The sequence below is a fragment of the Acomys russatus genome, chromosome 22 (assembly GCF_903995435.1).
Source record: "Acomys russatus chromosome 22, mAcoRus1.1, whole genome shotgun sequence".
Classification (NCBI taxonomy): domain Eukaryota; kingdom Metazoa; phylum Chordata; class Mammalia; order Rodentia; family Muridae; genus Acomys; species Acomys russatus.
The window spans coordinates 17,602,976-17,617,147 of NC_067158.1; the positions used below are offsets into that span (position 1 = coordinate 17,602,976).

A 14,172-nucleotide genomic window follows, 5' to 3' on the forward strand; every position below is an offset into this window, starting at 1 on the left:
CAGACAAAGGTAGGTAGGGGAAGATAGGGGATGACTTTGTAGCTTAAAGGTGCTACATTCCCTCTAGGGAGCTCTAGTGAGCACACTGTGGCCTTGCTCGCAGCCTGTCGTTATACTAGCACTGAGTTTGTGTTAGGAGGGAGGCAGAAGTGGGTTTAGCTTAAGCCTTGCCACATGGGCATCTGGTAGCATGTAGAGCTGGCATTTGCCCCGAGTCAGATCTTTGTTGTCTGCCCCTCTCATGGTGGTGCCCTTCAGAAGCTGGGCTGCAGAGTCAGTTTGGCCTCCGTTTCAGTTTCACACACCAATGCTTACCTTTCTGAGTCTTGCAGCTCCTGTGCCCGAGCGGATGGCATCCATCAAGGCTTGCCTGGCATCCACCGTGTTGCTGAGGGGCATGCTGGTGCTGAACCTAGAGACTGGGATGGAGGCTGACAAAGTCTGGGGGGCTGGAGGGGGTGGTGGTGGTAGTGCAGGTGGAGGTGGAAGGCCGAGGTCTTCTTGCTGAGCTTTGTCCAAGCCTGGAGCCAAGAGTGCAGCGTCTCGGAAGCTCTGGAGCTCCTCGGAGGCAAGGGATGACACCTAATAAGACAGTTGAATGATTACTGGAGTGAGTGTTCACATACCCCATCTCATCTGTATCCATTGTGATGCCACTGAGCTTGAGGCTATAGGAAGCGATTAGTTCATAAATGTGGACATACCATGAATGGACTCAGTGCCCTATAAAGGAGACCCCAGAGAGCCCTTGAACCTTCTATCATGTGAGGCCTTGGTGTGAAGGGACTAGGACCAGAAAGACAACCCTACAAAACACCAATTCTGCTATTGACATGACCTTTGACTTTTAGCTTCCAGAGCTGTAAGAAATAAACCTCTGTTGTTTCTGAGCCACCCAGTCTATGGTGGTTTGTTATAGCAGACTGATGGACTTAAACAGTTACAATTTGTATAAAGGTCCTTTCTGAGAGGATAGCACATAGCTACCCATCTCCCAGCAAACCTCATACAGTTCCTTAATGATGAACACAGAAAACAGAAATCTACCTGTTGAGGACTTGTACATAGAGTCCTCAGCTCTTACAAGGCATGTCTCAAATGTACCAGGAACAGCAGTAGCACAAGAGTAATCTCTGGTCTCATAATTTCCTCCACATGTGAACATAGAAATACAAGCCAGACACACAGATTTGGCCAAGTGGGGGTTGAAATTGATACCTGCTAAAGTCCCAGGGGAAATATACAAGTCACATCATTCCTCAAACTCCACGTGTGACAGCCACAGGTGCTCTGTCTTGTCTCTAAGCTCAATTAATATTGTGCCTACAGTTGTGCAAGTCCAGAGCTATCTTTGCACAGTTGCCTCAGACTGTGAGGGCCACTGTGGCAGTGGCCAAGTTATCCTACTCTCCGATCATGATGTGTGTGAGAGAGAATTTGCAGGATAGGATTGCAGGAAAGGCAGAGAAATGCCAGTGGTCCAGTGGTTTCTTGCTTTATATGAGCAGAGGTCATGATAACTGCCTGGAGTTGGGTGACAATGGGCTAAGCAAGTTGCAGCTCAGATGTGGCTACCAGCTAGTTAGAATAATGGGGGCTAAGTGGTGCCGGCCTAGTTTCCTGGGGAGAAGTGTAGGCAGGATTCTGAACCTGTTCTCTATAGGAGACCTTTTTCCGTACCTTCCTTAGGCTGAGAGTTCCACTGTGGCCCCGGATGGCTGCCAGAAGGGCAGATCGTTCACTCTCTGCCTCCACGTAGGATGGTTTCTTTGGCTTTCCTTCTGAGGTGCTCTCTGCAGTCTAGAATATTATCAAGGTTAACATATTTCACTCTGAAGACAAGGAAAGGCTAACTCTGTTCAGCGGGGGCTAACAGCATCAGTTCCCCTCAGCCTGTCTGCTTAAAGTTACACCCAGAAGGTCCCTGAAGAGCTTTCAATTTAGCCACATATCAAAGCAATATGCACACAACCATTTGCTTTTTATCTATACTCAGGGTGATATTCAAAAACTTTACTAAGTCATTCAACACATGTGCAGAGCAGGCTTTGAGCTAGACTCTGTGGTCCAAGTGTGGGCTGATATAGGTGTTCTGAGCACACACAGGGAGGTGGAACTAAACTCTGCTGAGTTCAGTTCATTAAAGGCTTTCTCAAATTAGGATATTTTCAACTTGCTATGGGATACCATGGTATAGCCCTGTAGTAAGTTGAGGGGAAGCTATATAAGAATCAAAGGCTATAGATTTGGGGCTGCATCAAATGTTGTCTCTTACTTTGAGACTATTCCTGCTGTTCTCCCAGCTTTCCTTAGCGGGCATATGTGCTGAAATCTTGTGGGATGAGAATGTTAGTGGGTGACAATGGGCCAGGAAACTTCAGACTCACTCTGCCCTGCTTCCTCAACTGAAAAATGGAGGAAATACCTCCTCAGTACTAGCATTAGCTTCATAATAACATTTTGATGTGTTAAATGGCCTGATAATGGAGAAGGATCACAAACTCTTGCTGTGTTTTTTTTAACTGTAGAGTGACAATACAATGCCATCACATAATGTTCCAGTCAACAACAGACCACACCGATGACAGCAGTCATAAGACTGAAAAGAGATGAAATCTTCCTGTCTCCCAGTGTCACTGTAGCCATACTAATGTCTTACTGGAATGAACATCACAGGTGTTTGGTGTGATGCTAGTGCAGGCAAGCCTATGCACTGTACTGGAAGACAGGCAGAGGTATGACACACAGTTACATACAGTCCTGACTCTGGATTGTGACTGTGCATACCTATGTTACTGTTCTATGCATTCACTATACTATAGGTTCTGTGGTTACTTTCGTGTGGACAACTACTTTTGGGATATGTTTTTTTTTTTCTTCATTTTCCTCCAAAATGATAAGACCTGCCATACCGGCAACATCCTTTTTCAACCTCCTATTGATGTTGTTTGATGTAATCGGTGTCATTTGTCCCTGCTGAGTGCCCACCAGTTGTCATATAGGCTTGTGTGACACCTCATGCTGTTCACACAACAATGAAGCCATTCTCAGGTCTCAGAATGTTTAGCCATACAAGCCTGTACAGAAAGCAGTGGCCCTCCTTGGCTTACTATCTCGACGTGTCAAGGCATTGCTCAGAAGCTCATGGAAGGCATAGTTCTCAGCTATCACTACTAGGAGCTGGTGAAGACTTTAGGATGTTGTCCTGGTGGGAGGTCTAAGATCACTGGAAGGAGGTCCTTGAAAGGGATGGTGGAGCACTTGTCTCTTTCACCTGTCTGGTTATGAGGTGAGCATTTGATGGGCCATGTGTTCTCACCATACTGTGTTGCTCTGCCACAAGCTCAGAAGCAGGAAGCCAACTGACCATGAACTAAAACCGCCAAACCATGATGCAAACAAACCTTTCCTTTTTCTAAGTTTTTCAGATATTTCGCTACAACAACACAAAGCTGACAGAGTGCTTTTGGACCACAGCACAGACAGCACCACACCCTGGTTTCACTATTACTCTGTCTCAGTAGATGGATATTTATTGATTGGAATCCTTTCTACTGGGCTGCTAGGGCCTGTGAGGCTAAAGCCCCTCTAGTGCTTTTATTCACATACTTTAGAAGAAGGAGACAGAATGCAGTTAAAAATGAGACCCACAAACTTGCATCTCCACCTTCACAGTCTTTCTTTCAGTCCCATTTTTGGGATCTAGGACAGGCCTGGAAGCTCAGGAGCTCCCCGAACCCAACCCCTGATGCCTACCACATTCACCTTGCGGAGCTTGTCCCTTCCTCCTGATGAGTGGATCGCTTCCATCAGGGCACTGTGCAGGGACGTGTCTTTTGGAACTGGCCTTTGAACAACAGGTTTGAATTTTTTCTTTGGCCCGAAAATGCTGGATGGTAGAGCATCATCTGCGTCTCGACCCTCTGTAGATAACGGACTGGGCTTTTCCTCTGTCTGTAAGATGATGTAGCTAGTCAGGCTGGAGTCTTTTGGAGAGTAGGGGGCCTCACAATTTCCTGGGGCCTGGGCAGAGCCATTCATCAGTATCCTCCCAGAGTCATGGGCCTCTGCCAAGAGTGGAGGGGGCAGGCACGCCTTGTTTAGCTTCTGCGTGGGGTTGGATGTTGAGCTCTTTTGGTTACGTGTAGTTTGCTTTTCACTGAAACCACAGCTCTGTCCCACAGAAACACGATCTCTCTGGGAAGAACTGACTGGGAGGAAATAGGAGTTTCTGTGGACAGCAGCAGGACAGTCTTGAGCCGATGACTTCCCATAGGCGCTGCTGACTTTTACTCTGGGATGGTCTCCTGCTGGCAACTGCACACCAGGGCTGCTGGAAAGGCAGACTGAGTCCTGGTTTGTCCCGTGCTCATGGTGCCGGGCCTCCGAGTGCAGGTTGGGGGCTGCCTCGTCTTTCCCCATGGGAGGTGGTCTAGCCAGCTTCAGTTCTTCATGACCCCTTCCAACAGTCTTCTTATGTGGTCTCATCACATCTGCATGAACTTTCGGAGGCCCCATCTTCTTGGCAATAGCAGAGGCCACGTACTGGCTGGATGTCCTTCTCTGAGGCTTGACGAATGTGACTTCTGCAGGGTTTGCTGCTGGCACTTTCACGTGACAGGAGACTGCTGACTGCGGCCGGCTTCTCTCTTCCTCCAGGTGTGCCCCGTATTCCTGTGGGGAAGGCTGCTGCTGGGGAGTGGTCAGTGTGAAGGCTGCCTTTATTCCATTATCTGGCTGTGGTTTTGCTGGCGTGGCAGTGCTGGTGGTGGAGGGGGGTAGTCTTTTGGCTGTACATTCTGCCGGCCCATTCAGGTGCTTTTCCATCGAGTTGCGCCTCCAGAACTCTTTGAGTTTTCCAATAGGTTGAGCATCTGTTTCAACAACAGCTGATGACTGGGATACGGTCCTGCTCCCACTCATGTGAGGACTCACCAGATTTCCTAGTTCATCAATCTTAATGGCACCAGTGGAGAGGGACACATCCCTGTCGTAACACCTCATCTCTGATTTGGGAGGAACAATTTTATATGTAGTGAGGCCATACCTGAGTCCATAGCTGCCCCCTGAAGCCTGGCCACGGTGACACCATGGTGGTAGCGCTGAGTTGTTTTCATCCTCACCATCTTTTGGATTCACTGGCAAGGAGTTCACTCTGTGACCTGCCTGCGTCGTCTCGCTGTGAGTGAAACCACAGTCCTTGCCTTTATCCTTTGCTTTTAGGTCACCTACAAAACACTTTGAAACAAATGAAGTAACTCTGGGGTCTGTTTCAACTGGATTCTCTTCTTCAGACGTGTTGGCTAAGATTGGCTGATTTCTCTTTCTGACATCTTGGGAAGGCGGGGAGGGGTCAGGCTCTTTTCGAGTTGTCCTTCCATATGGCTGGCTATGCTCAGTCTGAAATGGGGGCAGGTGAGATCTTTGGCTGGCGACACCCCCTGTGATAGAAGTAGCAGTATTGTTGCTTCTACTGGAGAACGGCCCTGAGTCAAAAGCCTCATCAGAAACTTCCCCAATAAATGTGACTGGGATGTCATCCACGCCACTATCAGGGATTATGGCTTCTTGCAGACTGTGGTTAGACACACCATTTGCAGAGTTGGTTAGGGAGCTGGTATCTGTTTCATAATTTTCTTCCACTCCTGCAGAGAAAGACAAACACAAGTCACTAATTGGCACCCCTCGTAGTATTGCCAGTGTGTTAGTGAAAGCATGGCCAATACTTTGATTTCCCCAGGGATTACTACTTTTTAAAATATGCATGTTAAATGTTATCTTGATTTATAATCTGCATCTGCCTGGGGCGAGAATCTCAACTTTCACCACACAAGCACAGAGCCATTTGCAGATCCACGATGCCTCAGGGTGACATACTTAGCTACCACATTTTGCCAAATCATTCAATAACAGAACAGATTTCTACACTGAATATTCTGGAAAATGTTCTCAAGTGCACTGGGGTTTTGCCCTTCCTATTTCTTGTGTCCACTAGAAGCACAGAGATATACGTAGGATGATTTGCTCTTGCTCTAATTTCTTAAGGAGAGAATAAGTAAATATTGGTGTCTTCAGAATTACACTGACACTTCAAAGAACTAATCGATGCTGGGAATCATGTGGTTCCAGGCTGTGGGAGACTACGTGGCTCTGTCAACCAAATACCAATGCGAAGAGACTGAAAACTGAATTAAAAAAAAAATCGGGGCCAGTTTTAATGTCTGTCTTATCCTTGTTTTGGTTTCCCATTTCATTTTTGAAATGTGCTATGAAGACAACAGTATAGTCTTCTTTGTCTAATGGATTTTCTACTTATTCACTACAATTATTTGTCCTTGCTTTGATCTTATAGTGTTTTCCTAAGAACACGTGAAAAGAACAGCAGTGACATGGGCTGCTTCTCAGCTAAGGGTGCCTATCATGGACAAGAGATTGTGTATTTTGCACTACCAAGTAAGGGAGAATTGTAAGTTTTAATAAAGACAGTCACTTCTCTTTGTACCATATTATGCTTCTATAGTTCATTTTGGTGTTCTGGATATTTATATCTTTGATGTGTGTAGAATAAATCTTAACATGCAAAAGCAGTATCATTTGTCACGTACTTTATAAACTACTGAGACACTTTCTTACTACTGCTTGGGGTCATGACAAAAATCAATCCATCAACAACAGCCCTCACCTGAGAGAGGAGGTCAGCCCGTACATACAGGCAAAACACATCTAAAACAAGTTGCAGTCCTGAGACTTATTTCTTGTGGAGTAACACCAAAGTACTCAGAAAAAGTGATTTCCCATAGGGTCACACAGGATTCTACTGAAGTAGGAGGCATGTGGCTGTTACCTTCCAGGTCTTCATCAAGTTCTGCCAGGGTTTGATGGAAGTGTCCAGAAATGAATAGGTCTTCATCATCATTTGGAGGCATGATGGCTTTCTCAGTTCTAGGGAATAACAAAGAGAAAGGAAGACTGTTTAATTTATTAGTATTCTTTAGCACTTAGTAGTCCTTTTCAGAAACTTCTATTGACACTCAAGGCTAAGCAGTCCCACATTTGCTGGATCACCACTGTCCTTGGATCTACAAAGACAGATTATTTTCATGAGTGATGTGTATGTACACGTGTATATTATATGTAGCATGTAAGTTATGCATGTAAAACATGGTACATTTGGAGTGTTGCGTTCAGATTAGCCCACACAATGCTACCAATGGCTGAAACCCATGCAATTGTAATGTGGCCCTCATGTTTTCATTCCACTGTACCAGAAAAGTGAACATGCTGGCAGGTCTCAGGTACGTAGAGCATTGCACTGCACCTGGCATCCTAAGAAGTGAGGCACCTGCTGGCCAGCTGTCTGTCACGATGCCAGGGCTGTGTCTCTGTACTAGATGCCAAACTGCCAGGCTGTTCCTGAGCATCTGCATTTTATCAGTGTCCCCGCCCGAACCCCCCCTCCCGCCAGGCTGCAGTCATGTAGGCTTCAGGTCCGGGTGCAGGGCACTTTGGAACTTCCTGTGCTCTCAAAGAGGATCTCAGAGAAGCGCCCGTGGGGTTGCACGGGAAATATTCAAAAGTCCTTCAATTGTGCAAGCCCCTGCCTCCCTCTGTGCTGCCACTCAGCCGTGATCCACCTGAATGATTTGGAAAGGAAGAAGCAATTCACTCCACTACGATAAGGGGCTTTCACACTGTCTGAACTGTTTTCTTCTCATCATGTGATTGTATCTTAGTTCCTGAGCCGGGCAGGAGACGGGAGGTATGGAGGCTTGGGGTACATGATTGGGCCAACCACAGGGGTGAACTATCTTCAGATTGTTTTTATTGTAATAATAAAGACCCTGACGAGAGTGACAGAAAACATGGAGCCCACTGCAGTAGTATAAAAGCTCCCATTCTTGGCCTATGGCTTCCTTCTCGGAGCCGTTCAGAGTTGAGCTCCAGAAGCATGGCATGCCTTTGTGCTAGGGAGGCAGCTTTTGCACGCTGGACTCCAAAGAGAACTTGTTTGTACGTATAACTCACCATATTACAGTCCTCACAAATGGTCTGTAAGGTAAGTGGTGTTGTCATCGTCATTGTCTAGACAGGAAACTGTAACAAGAGACCAACTGACATATACAAGGCCACATAGCATTCCGAGGCAGGTGCACTTGTTCCAAGGCCTGAGTGAGGATCAGCTGCCTTGACCAGGTGGCCTAGCCATGTCTAAGGTCATGAAGGACAATGCGGCCCCCTGTGGCACAGGGCATCCTAAGATATGTCATCCTGCTGCTCAGGAGAGAGAGGTCATGATTTATTTGCGTCACAGGGACAATGGCATATGTGAGACAACTGCTGCCAAAACAATTTGAAAGCTGCCTCTGCAAGGGCCTTTGCCTCTGTTTTCCTATTGTGCAGAAAAGCGCAGACATGTCTGCGGCAATTGTCCGTCTTAGTGAAAGCTGAAGGTTCCTTTCCGCTGATTGTTAAGATTGAGGACCAATTTCCATCAGTGCTAATCAGGCCCAGATAATGATGCATGAAATGTGCCTTGTACAGCCCTCACTTACGCAGCAAAATTTTTATTCTAATAAACGAGTCTTTCTTCCTTAGTGACTATGTCCATTTGGGAGCCAGGAAGCAGCTTCAGGGTTAGTCTCAGCTAATGTCCTCTGACAGGCTAGACAAAAGGGGCTGGCTGGAGATGTGTGTGCATGCAGACCAATTAATAAGGACCACAAGAGGTGCTCGATGGTTCTTCCCACTGCTTTGCTTCTGGCCTTTAATTGTTTCAGTGCAGTTTGCTAAAGCTGTTTCTCTTTCAGGGAATGTGATGAAAAAAAAAAAAAAAACCTCAAATATCTGCTCTACTGTATGGCAGAGGAAAATATGGAAATTGCTAGGCAAAATGGTATTCAATATATAAAACAGATCACTTTTAAATTCATACTTGTAGTTTAGGATGCTTAAAGTTCAGCCAAAGATAATTTTATATATATTGTATATTATATATATATATATAATATATTATATTAATGTTATATATGTGTGTGTATGTGTGTGTATATATATATATACATACACATATATACATTTTACATCAAATTGTTTGTCTTTGTTCAAAGACTGTATGGTTGTATCACTCAGGAGACACTGAAGAGAATATTACCAGTAAGAATTAAAACTAAATTCCACCATTTTAAAAATAAATGTTAGACTAGAAATTAGTATGAGCTAATGAAACAGCAATGAATATAAGGCACACACACCTGCTGCTCGTTTTAAACAGAAAGCAATATGGAACCATATAACAGACACTATCTTTTAAAGGAAACAATTAAATGGAAGGTTAAAATATAAATACATTAGTGTTCATTGTATTCTGTGAAGAAATCTAAAATATTCAGCAGCAAGGAGAGCTATCTACATTGTAAAGGGCAATACAATCAGTAACTCTGACATCAGAGAGCCTGTGGAAAAATACAGTCCAATCAGTAACCATGACAATCAGACAGCCTATGGAGAAATACCGACTAATGCTGCTTCTAGCACAATACGTGAAAAAAATAAAAACCACAGAACTATATATAGCATAACTGTGATGACTTAAACACCGCCTATGCCTGTGGACAAGGGTGAGCGAGGAATGAGCCAGCCTTGCTGGAAAGGACGAATTACAGAGACCTTTACTCTAAAGAACCTGTGTGATAAAGCAATTTTTAAAAGTGCATGCTTACGTATTCCAATACTCTTATGTGCTTGAATGTAGATTTTTGAGACAGGGCCTCTCTCTAGCCATGTAGGCTAGGCTGTTTGGTCAGTGAACTACAGGGATCTCCCTGTCTTTGCCTCCATTGTGCTAGAATTGAAAACGCATGCCATTACCTGGGCTTTAAAAAAAAACGTATGTTATGGAGATTGGATGCAGATGTTCAGATGATAAGCACTTCACTGACTGAACTATTTCCCACGCCTGACAAACCTATTTTAATGTGAAAAATTTTAAATGCGCTATTTTCAGACTCTAGTTAGTTCTTTTGTTGTTGTTGTTGTAAAAGAGTTTAAACGTTTCTTCACATAAATGGTCTGCAATGCCTTCTTTCCTACAGGCGACTACTGGGCTCAGGCTCTCACTGGGCATCAGGGGCAAAACTATAGTCAGTTTGGAGCAGCGTTGGTCGTTCCTCACTCTCCTACCACTCAGCATCAGTCTCAGGTACTTTAGCCATCAGTAGCTCAGCTCTAGGTGTGTGGGCATTCTCAGCTAGTTTCTTCCCTCCTGCCAGAACAACTGCTTCGCTGATGCATGAGGGTTCTATACTAGTAAAGCTACTCCTTTACCTATGTCTCTTTCCCCTGACCATTCGCTTTCCTTACTGTCTCACAGACTAACAGGTTTCCCCTGCAACCACTCCCACCCCCTACCCCCTCTCCACTCCATCCCCCACTAAGCCAGCACACTCCTAATCTCCCATGGCTCTGGCCTTGCTCCCTGGCCCTCTGATGTGATTCATGTCTTTAGGGTCATACTTATTCATATACCAGAAGTAGCCAACCTGGGTGCCTTGTGGAGTGCATGAAGCCCTAACGACTGCTGGGCGTGGATTATGTCTCTTACAAAGCTACCAAGTCTCTGAAATCTCTAAGCGAGGTAGCTGTGGTCCCTCTCACAGCTCCTTCAGTGTCATCTAACTCAGATGTGCCTTAAGGATGGCTATTCTTTGGATCTGAGCTTCTGCATGAAGGCTTATTTAGTCAAGGTCAAAAGCCAATGGCAATTTTCCAATTTTTGATCTCCTATCTACGATTTTCTGGGGGGTAGGGATCAAGCGGGGTTTGCTTTTCCTGCACACTCATATCCACTGTCGCAAAGGGCTACACTGATGCACAACACGCCACTCTTCTTTGAAACTTACCTGAACTTAATCAAGGGCCTTGAAGGTAGCTTCCTGTGGGCTTGCAGGAGAGCACCAGGCATATATCCTTTAACGCTGCCTAGTGGGCAGAAAGCAACCCATCTGCTGACATAAAGCAAACGTGCACGGATGTTTCGTTCCCAGGCTTCCTCCCCCACCCCAACTATGACCGAATCTTAAGATATGGCTCTTATTGGCAGTTTGTTGTGGCTGAAGACCAAGAAAATAGAAAGCAAACAAACATTAAGTGGGCATTTCGCTATCAGCCTGCACATGTTGAATAAACACAGCCAGAGCTATTTTCTCACACAGCATTGGAGGCGACAACTGCAGAGAATGTGATAATGTTGGTCCTGCTGCTGCATAAGCTATGAGGGGCAACCAAAGAGCACCAGGAACTTCCAAACCCATCTGTCTGGGAGGCTCATGTGCCTCATCTGCACTGCCCTTTGGGACTCAGGGTGGAGTTGGAGGCTATGCCTCTTATCCGGTTGTGGCAGCTCTGGTCCAGCTTGGACTCAGCACTGTTTATGTAGCTTCAAGCATATGAGAACAGGGATATTGAGTGCCAGGACAAACAGGAGCTTGGTGAGTCTTTCTTTCTATTTGCTATTAGGAAGAAAAAAAAAAAAAGGTGAATGGCACGATTCCAACTCACAGCACGTCAAGTTATGTTTGTTTTGTGATTTGCATAGTTTTCTTTAAGAAATGTATACAGTTGTGAAAAATGTTTGAGAGGAAAAGCATCATGTGTTCAGAGGGAGAGAGCGGTTGAATTTGCTTATGAAGACCAGAGCAACCCTGGGACTGCAAAATGATTAGGACAGCCTGGAAGGGGGAAGCTTGGGAAACCAGGTGACTGTGGCACATGCTTGACCCTCTTGTTGCTGATGTAAGCATCCCCAGTGATAAAGCCTTAGAGTCGAACACTAGTGTTTAGTACGTTGGGGGTCATATGTGTAATTTTAGATCTTCTTGCATTCCTATTTGAAAGGAGAGAAGTGAAGGTAATTTTAATTGTTCTAATTTTAGCTTTATTTATACCCGTGATTAGTAAATGTCTTTGCCAATCACTTGATTTGGTGAATATTTTACATATGTAAACTATTTCAACTTGAAGAGCCATTTGGCTAGGGCTTAGCAGCTAATCTGACTAGTGGCTACTGTAAAGTGCAGAAATACACATTTTCGTATAGTACTACAGATCAAATCATGGCCCCATGCACAAAAGCAAGCACTCTACCAAATGAGTGGTTTTCCCAGTGCTTTCCACATTCCCATGGGTCCTAATGCTACTTTGAAGGACTGTCCAATACTCAACATGCTTCTAAGTATTCCTGGGGCTACTGAGGGCTGATGGGAATGGCTGTTCAGGGATTTACATGGCGTTGTTTGTAAAGGCTGCTGTGGTCACACAGTTTCTAGGACTACAGGTATTATGGTCTGCACCACATGATGACTTCTGAAACTTTTGTGACCACAGTTCCTGGAGCTCTAGATAAGGGATCCAGATGCTGGGTGACAAAAAAAAAAAAAAAAAAAAAAAAAAAAACTCAGGACCCACGTGCCTGCAAGTACGGGAAGCATTTCCTTATCCTGCAATTATGAACATCTCTCCTACCGTTTACCAACAAACCGAGGCCAGGGAGATCTTTAAAGGGTTGCCAGGTAGAGAGTGAGGCCATGGGTGGGGTGAAATAGAGGCCCCCTTTTCACCTGAAGAAGTGAAGAAACTCAACTTCTCTGAAAATTTCATGTGTGTATATATGATGTTTGATCATTTCACACCCTCATCCCCTTCTCTCATCGTCATCACAGTCCGACTGAGCCCTTATGCTTCCCAAAAGGTCACTTCCGCTTTCATGTGTTTCATTTTTATGGTTACTTGTGACCCACTGAGTTGAATGAGTATGAATAGGGATGGGAGACTGTTTATTAGAATATGGGCAACTTACTAGTAGCTAAAGCACCGAGTAAAGTTACTTCCTTTTCCCCTAGCAACCACTTCTGGTCAACATCTTTCTACTGTCTTTTTGGGATGCAGAAGCTAGAATGTGTTTTGTACTTTGGGAGGCGCTGCATGTGATTGCCTTTGGCTCCACTATTAAGAAAACCCCAAATCTACGGTGTGGTTTATCTTTCTTATCTACGTCTTATAGCATCTCTCATAATGAATGCTCCCAAAGGAACTTTAGGACTCAAGAGTTCTGTGAGGCTGATATATAGACAGATAAGGTGCCCGGTGACAGCCAGATTGTTCTGAGGTGCATAGTTTAGAAGCATTGCTGGTTCCTTACAGTGGGAGAGGCCACACTCACTCTGCTTCTCCCTGGGAATGGTCATAAAGATGATCCGACAAATTCTGTTTGTCTTATTCATCCATGAATTATAAATGATAGCAATAGCAGCAATAATAAAACCCGTTACTACTTTCAGAGGGCTGGCAATATGCCAGGCACTATTCTAAGAGGGAATACTACAAATCCCAATTTTATTGAGAAAAAAAAAAATTAGAAGGGAGAAGTGACTTTGCAGGCCAAGGGCACACTTTTGTCAAGCTGTTCCTTAAGAATAAGGAATGTTGACTTGAGTCAACAATAAAGGACAAGAAGAGGGTTGTAAGTCCATCCAGCAGTCATTATAGCCATTTCCCAGCACAAAGCCACCTGTGAAGCTCCAAGTGTTCCCAGAAAAGGGGGCCACCATCTCATGAATATTTCAAATCGTGGCACATACTCAGGGCACAGTGAATGAAAACTGCTATGACCATGGTGCATGTCCTTCCTAGGAGGTTGTCAGGAAACTTATTATTTATTAGGTGTGTGTGTGTGTGTGTGTGTGTGTGTGTGTGTGTGTGTGTGTGTGCACGCGCGCGTGCGCACACATGTACCTTTTGGCCAGAATTCTTTTTGGGAATTTCTTTTATGTACCAAGTTTAAAGGAAGACGATGGAAAGTTCATGTCCTAATTACAAGGTAGAGTTTGAATTCAGGGCAGCAAAACATTTGCAACTAAGTCTAATCCAATGAGTTGATGGGAAAGTACCCTCTTATCAAACTGTGCCATATACAATATGCTGGGATTTCAACCAACTATTCTCACCTGCTTTATTTTTGTAGAAGACAGAGCTTTACTACTAAGGTTCTTAAACTTAAAGCCAAGGCTCCAGGGACACTGGGTGGTACTCAGCTACATCAGCAGCAATGAAGAAGCAGCCATGGTGGCAATGAGCTAAGTGTCTAAACCATAGCCATATCAAATTGGAGCCATAACT

At 44.8% G+C, this 14,172-nt stretch overlaps 1 protein-coding gene across 1 annotated transcript in view; it reads right to left on the minus strand.

Moving 5' to 3' along the window:
* Positions 1–282: 282 nt before the first annotated feature.
* Positions 283–14,172, minus strand: part of Cobl (cordon-bleu WH2 repeat protein) — a 231,435-nt gene continuing 217,545 nt past the window's right edge. Inside the window, exons 11-14 of the mRNA XM_051165055.1 lie at positions 6,845–6,942; positions 3,766–5,645; positions 1,681–1,800; positions 283–582 (exon numbers count right to left, since the gene is read on the minus strand). Coding sequence (XP_051021012.1) covers positions 298–582; positions 1,681–1,800; positions 3,766–5,645; positions 6,845–6,942 — 2,383 coding nt within the window. The 3' untranslated portion in view covers positions 283–297. The remainder of the gene's footprint in view (positions 583–1,680; positions 1,801–3,765; positions 5,646–6,844; positions 6,943–14,172) is intronic.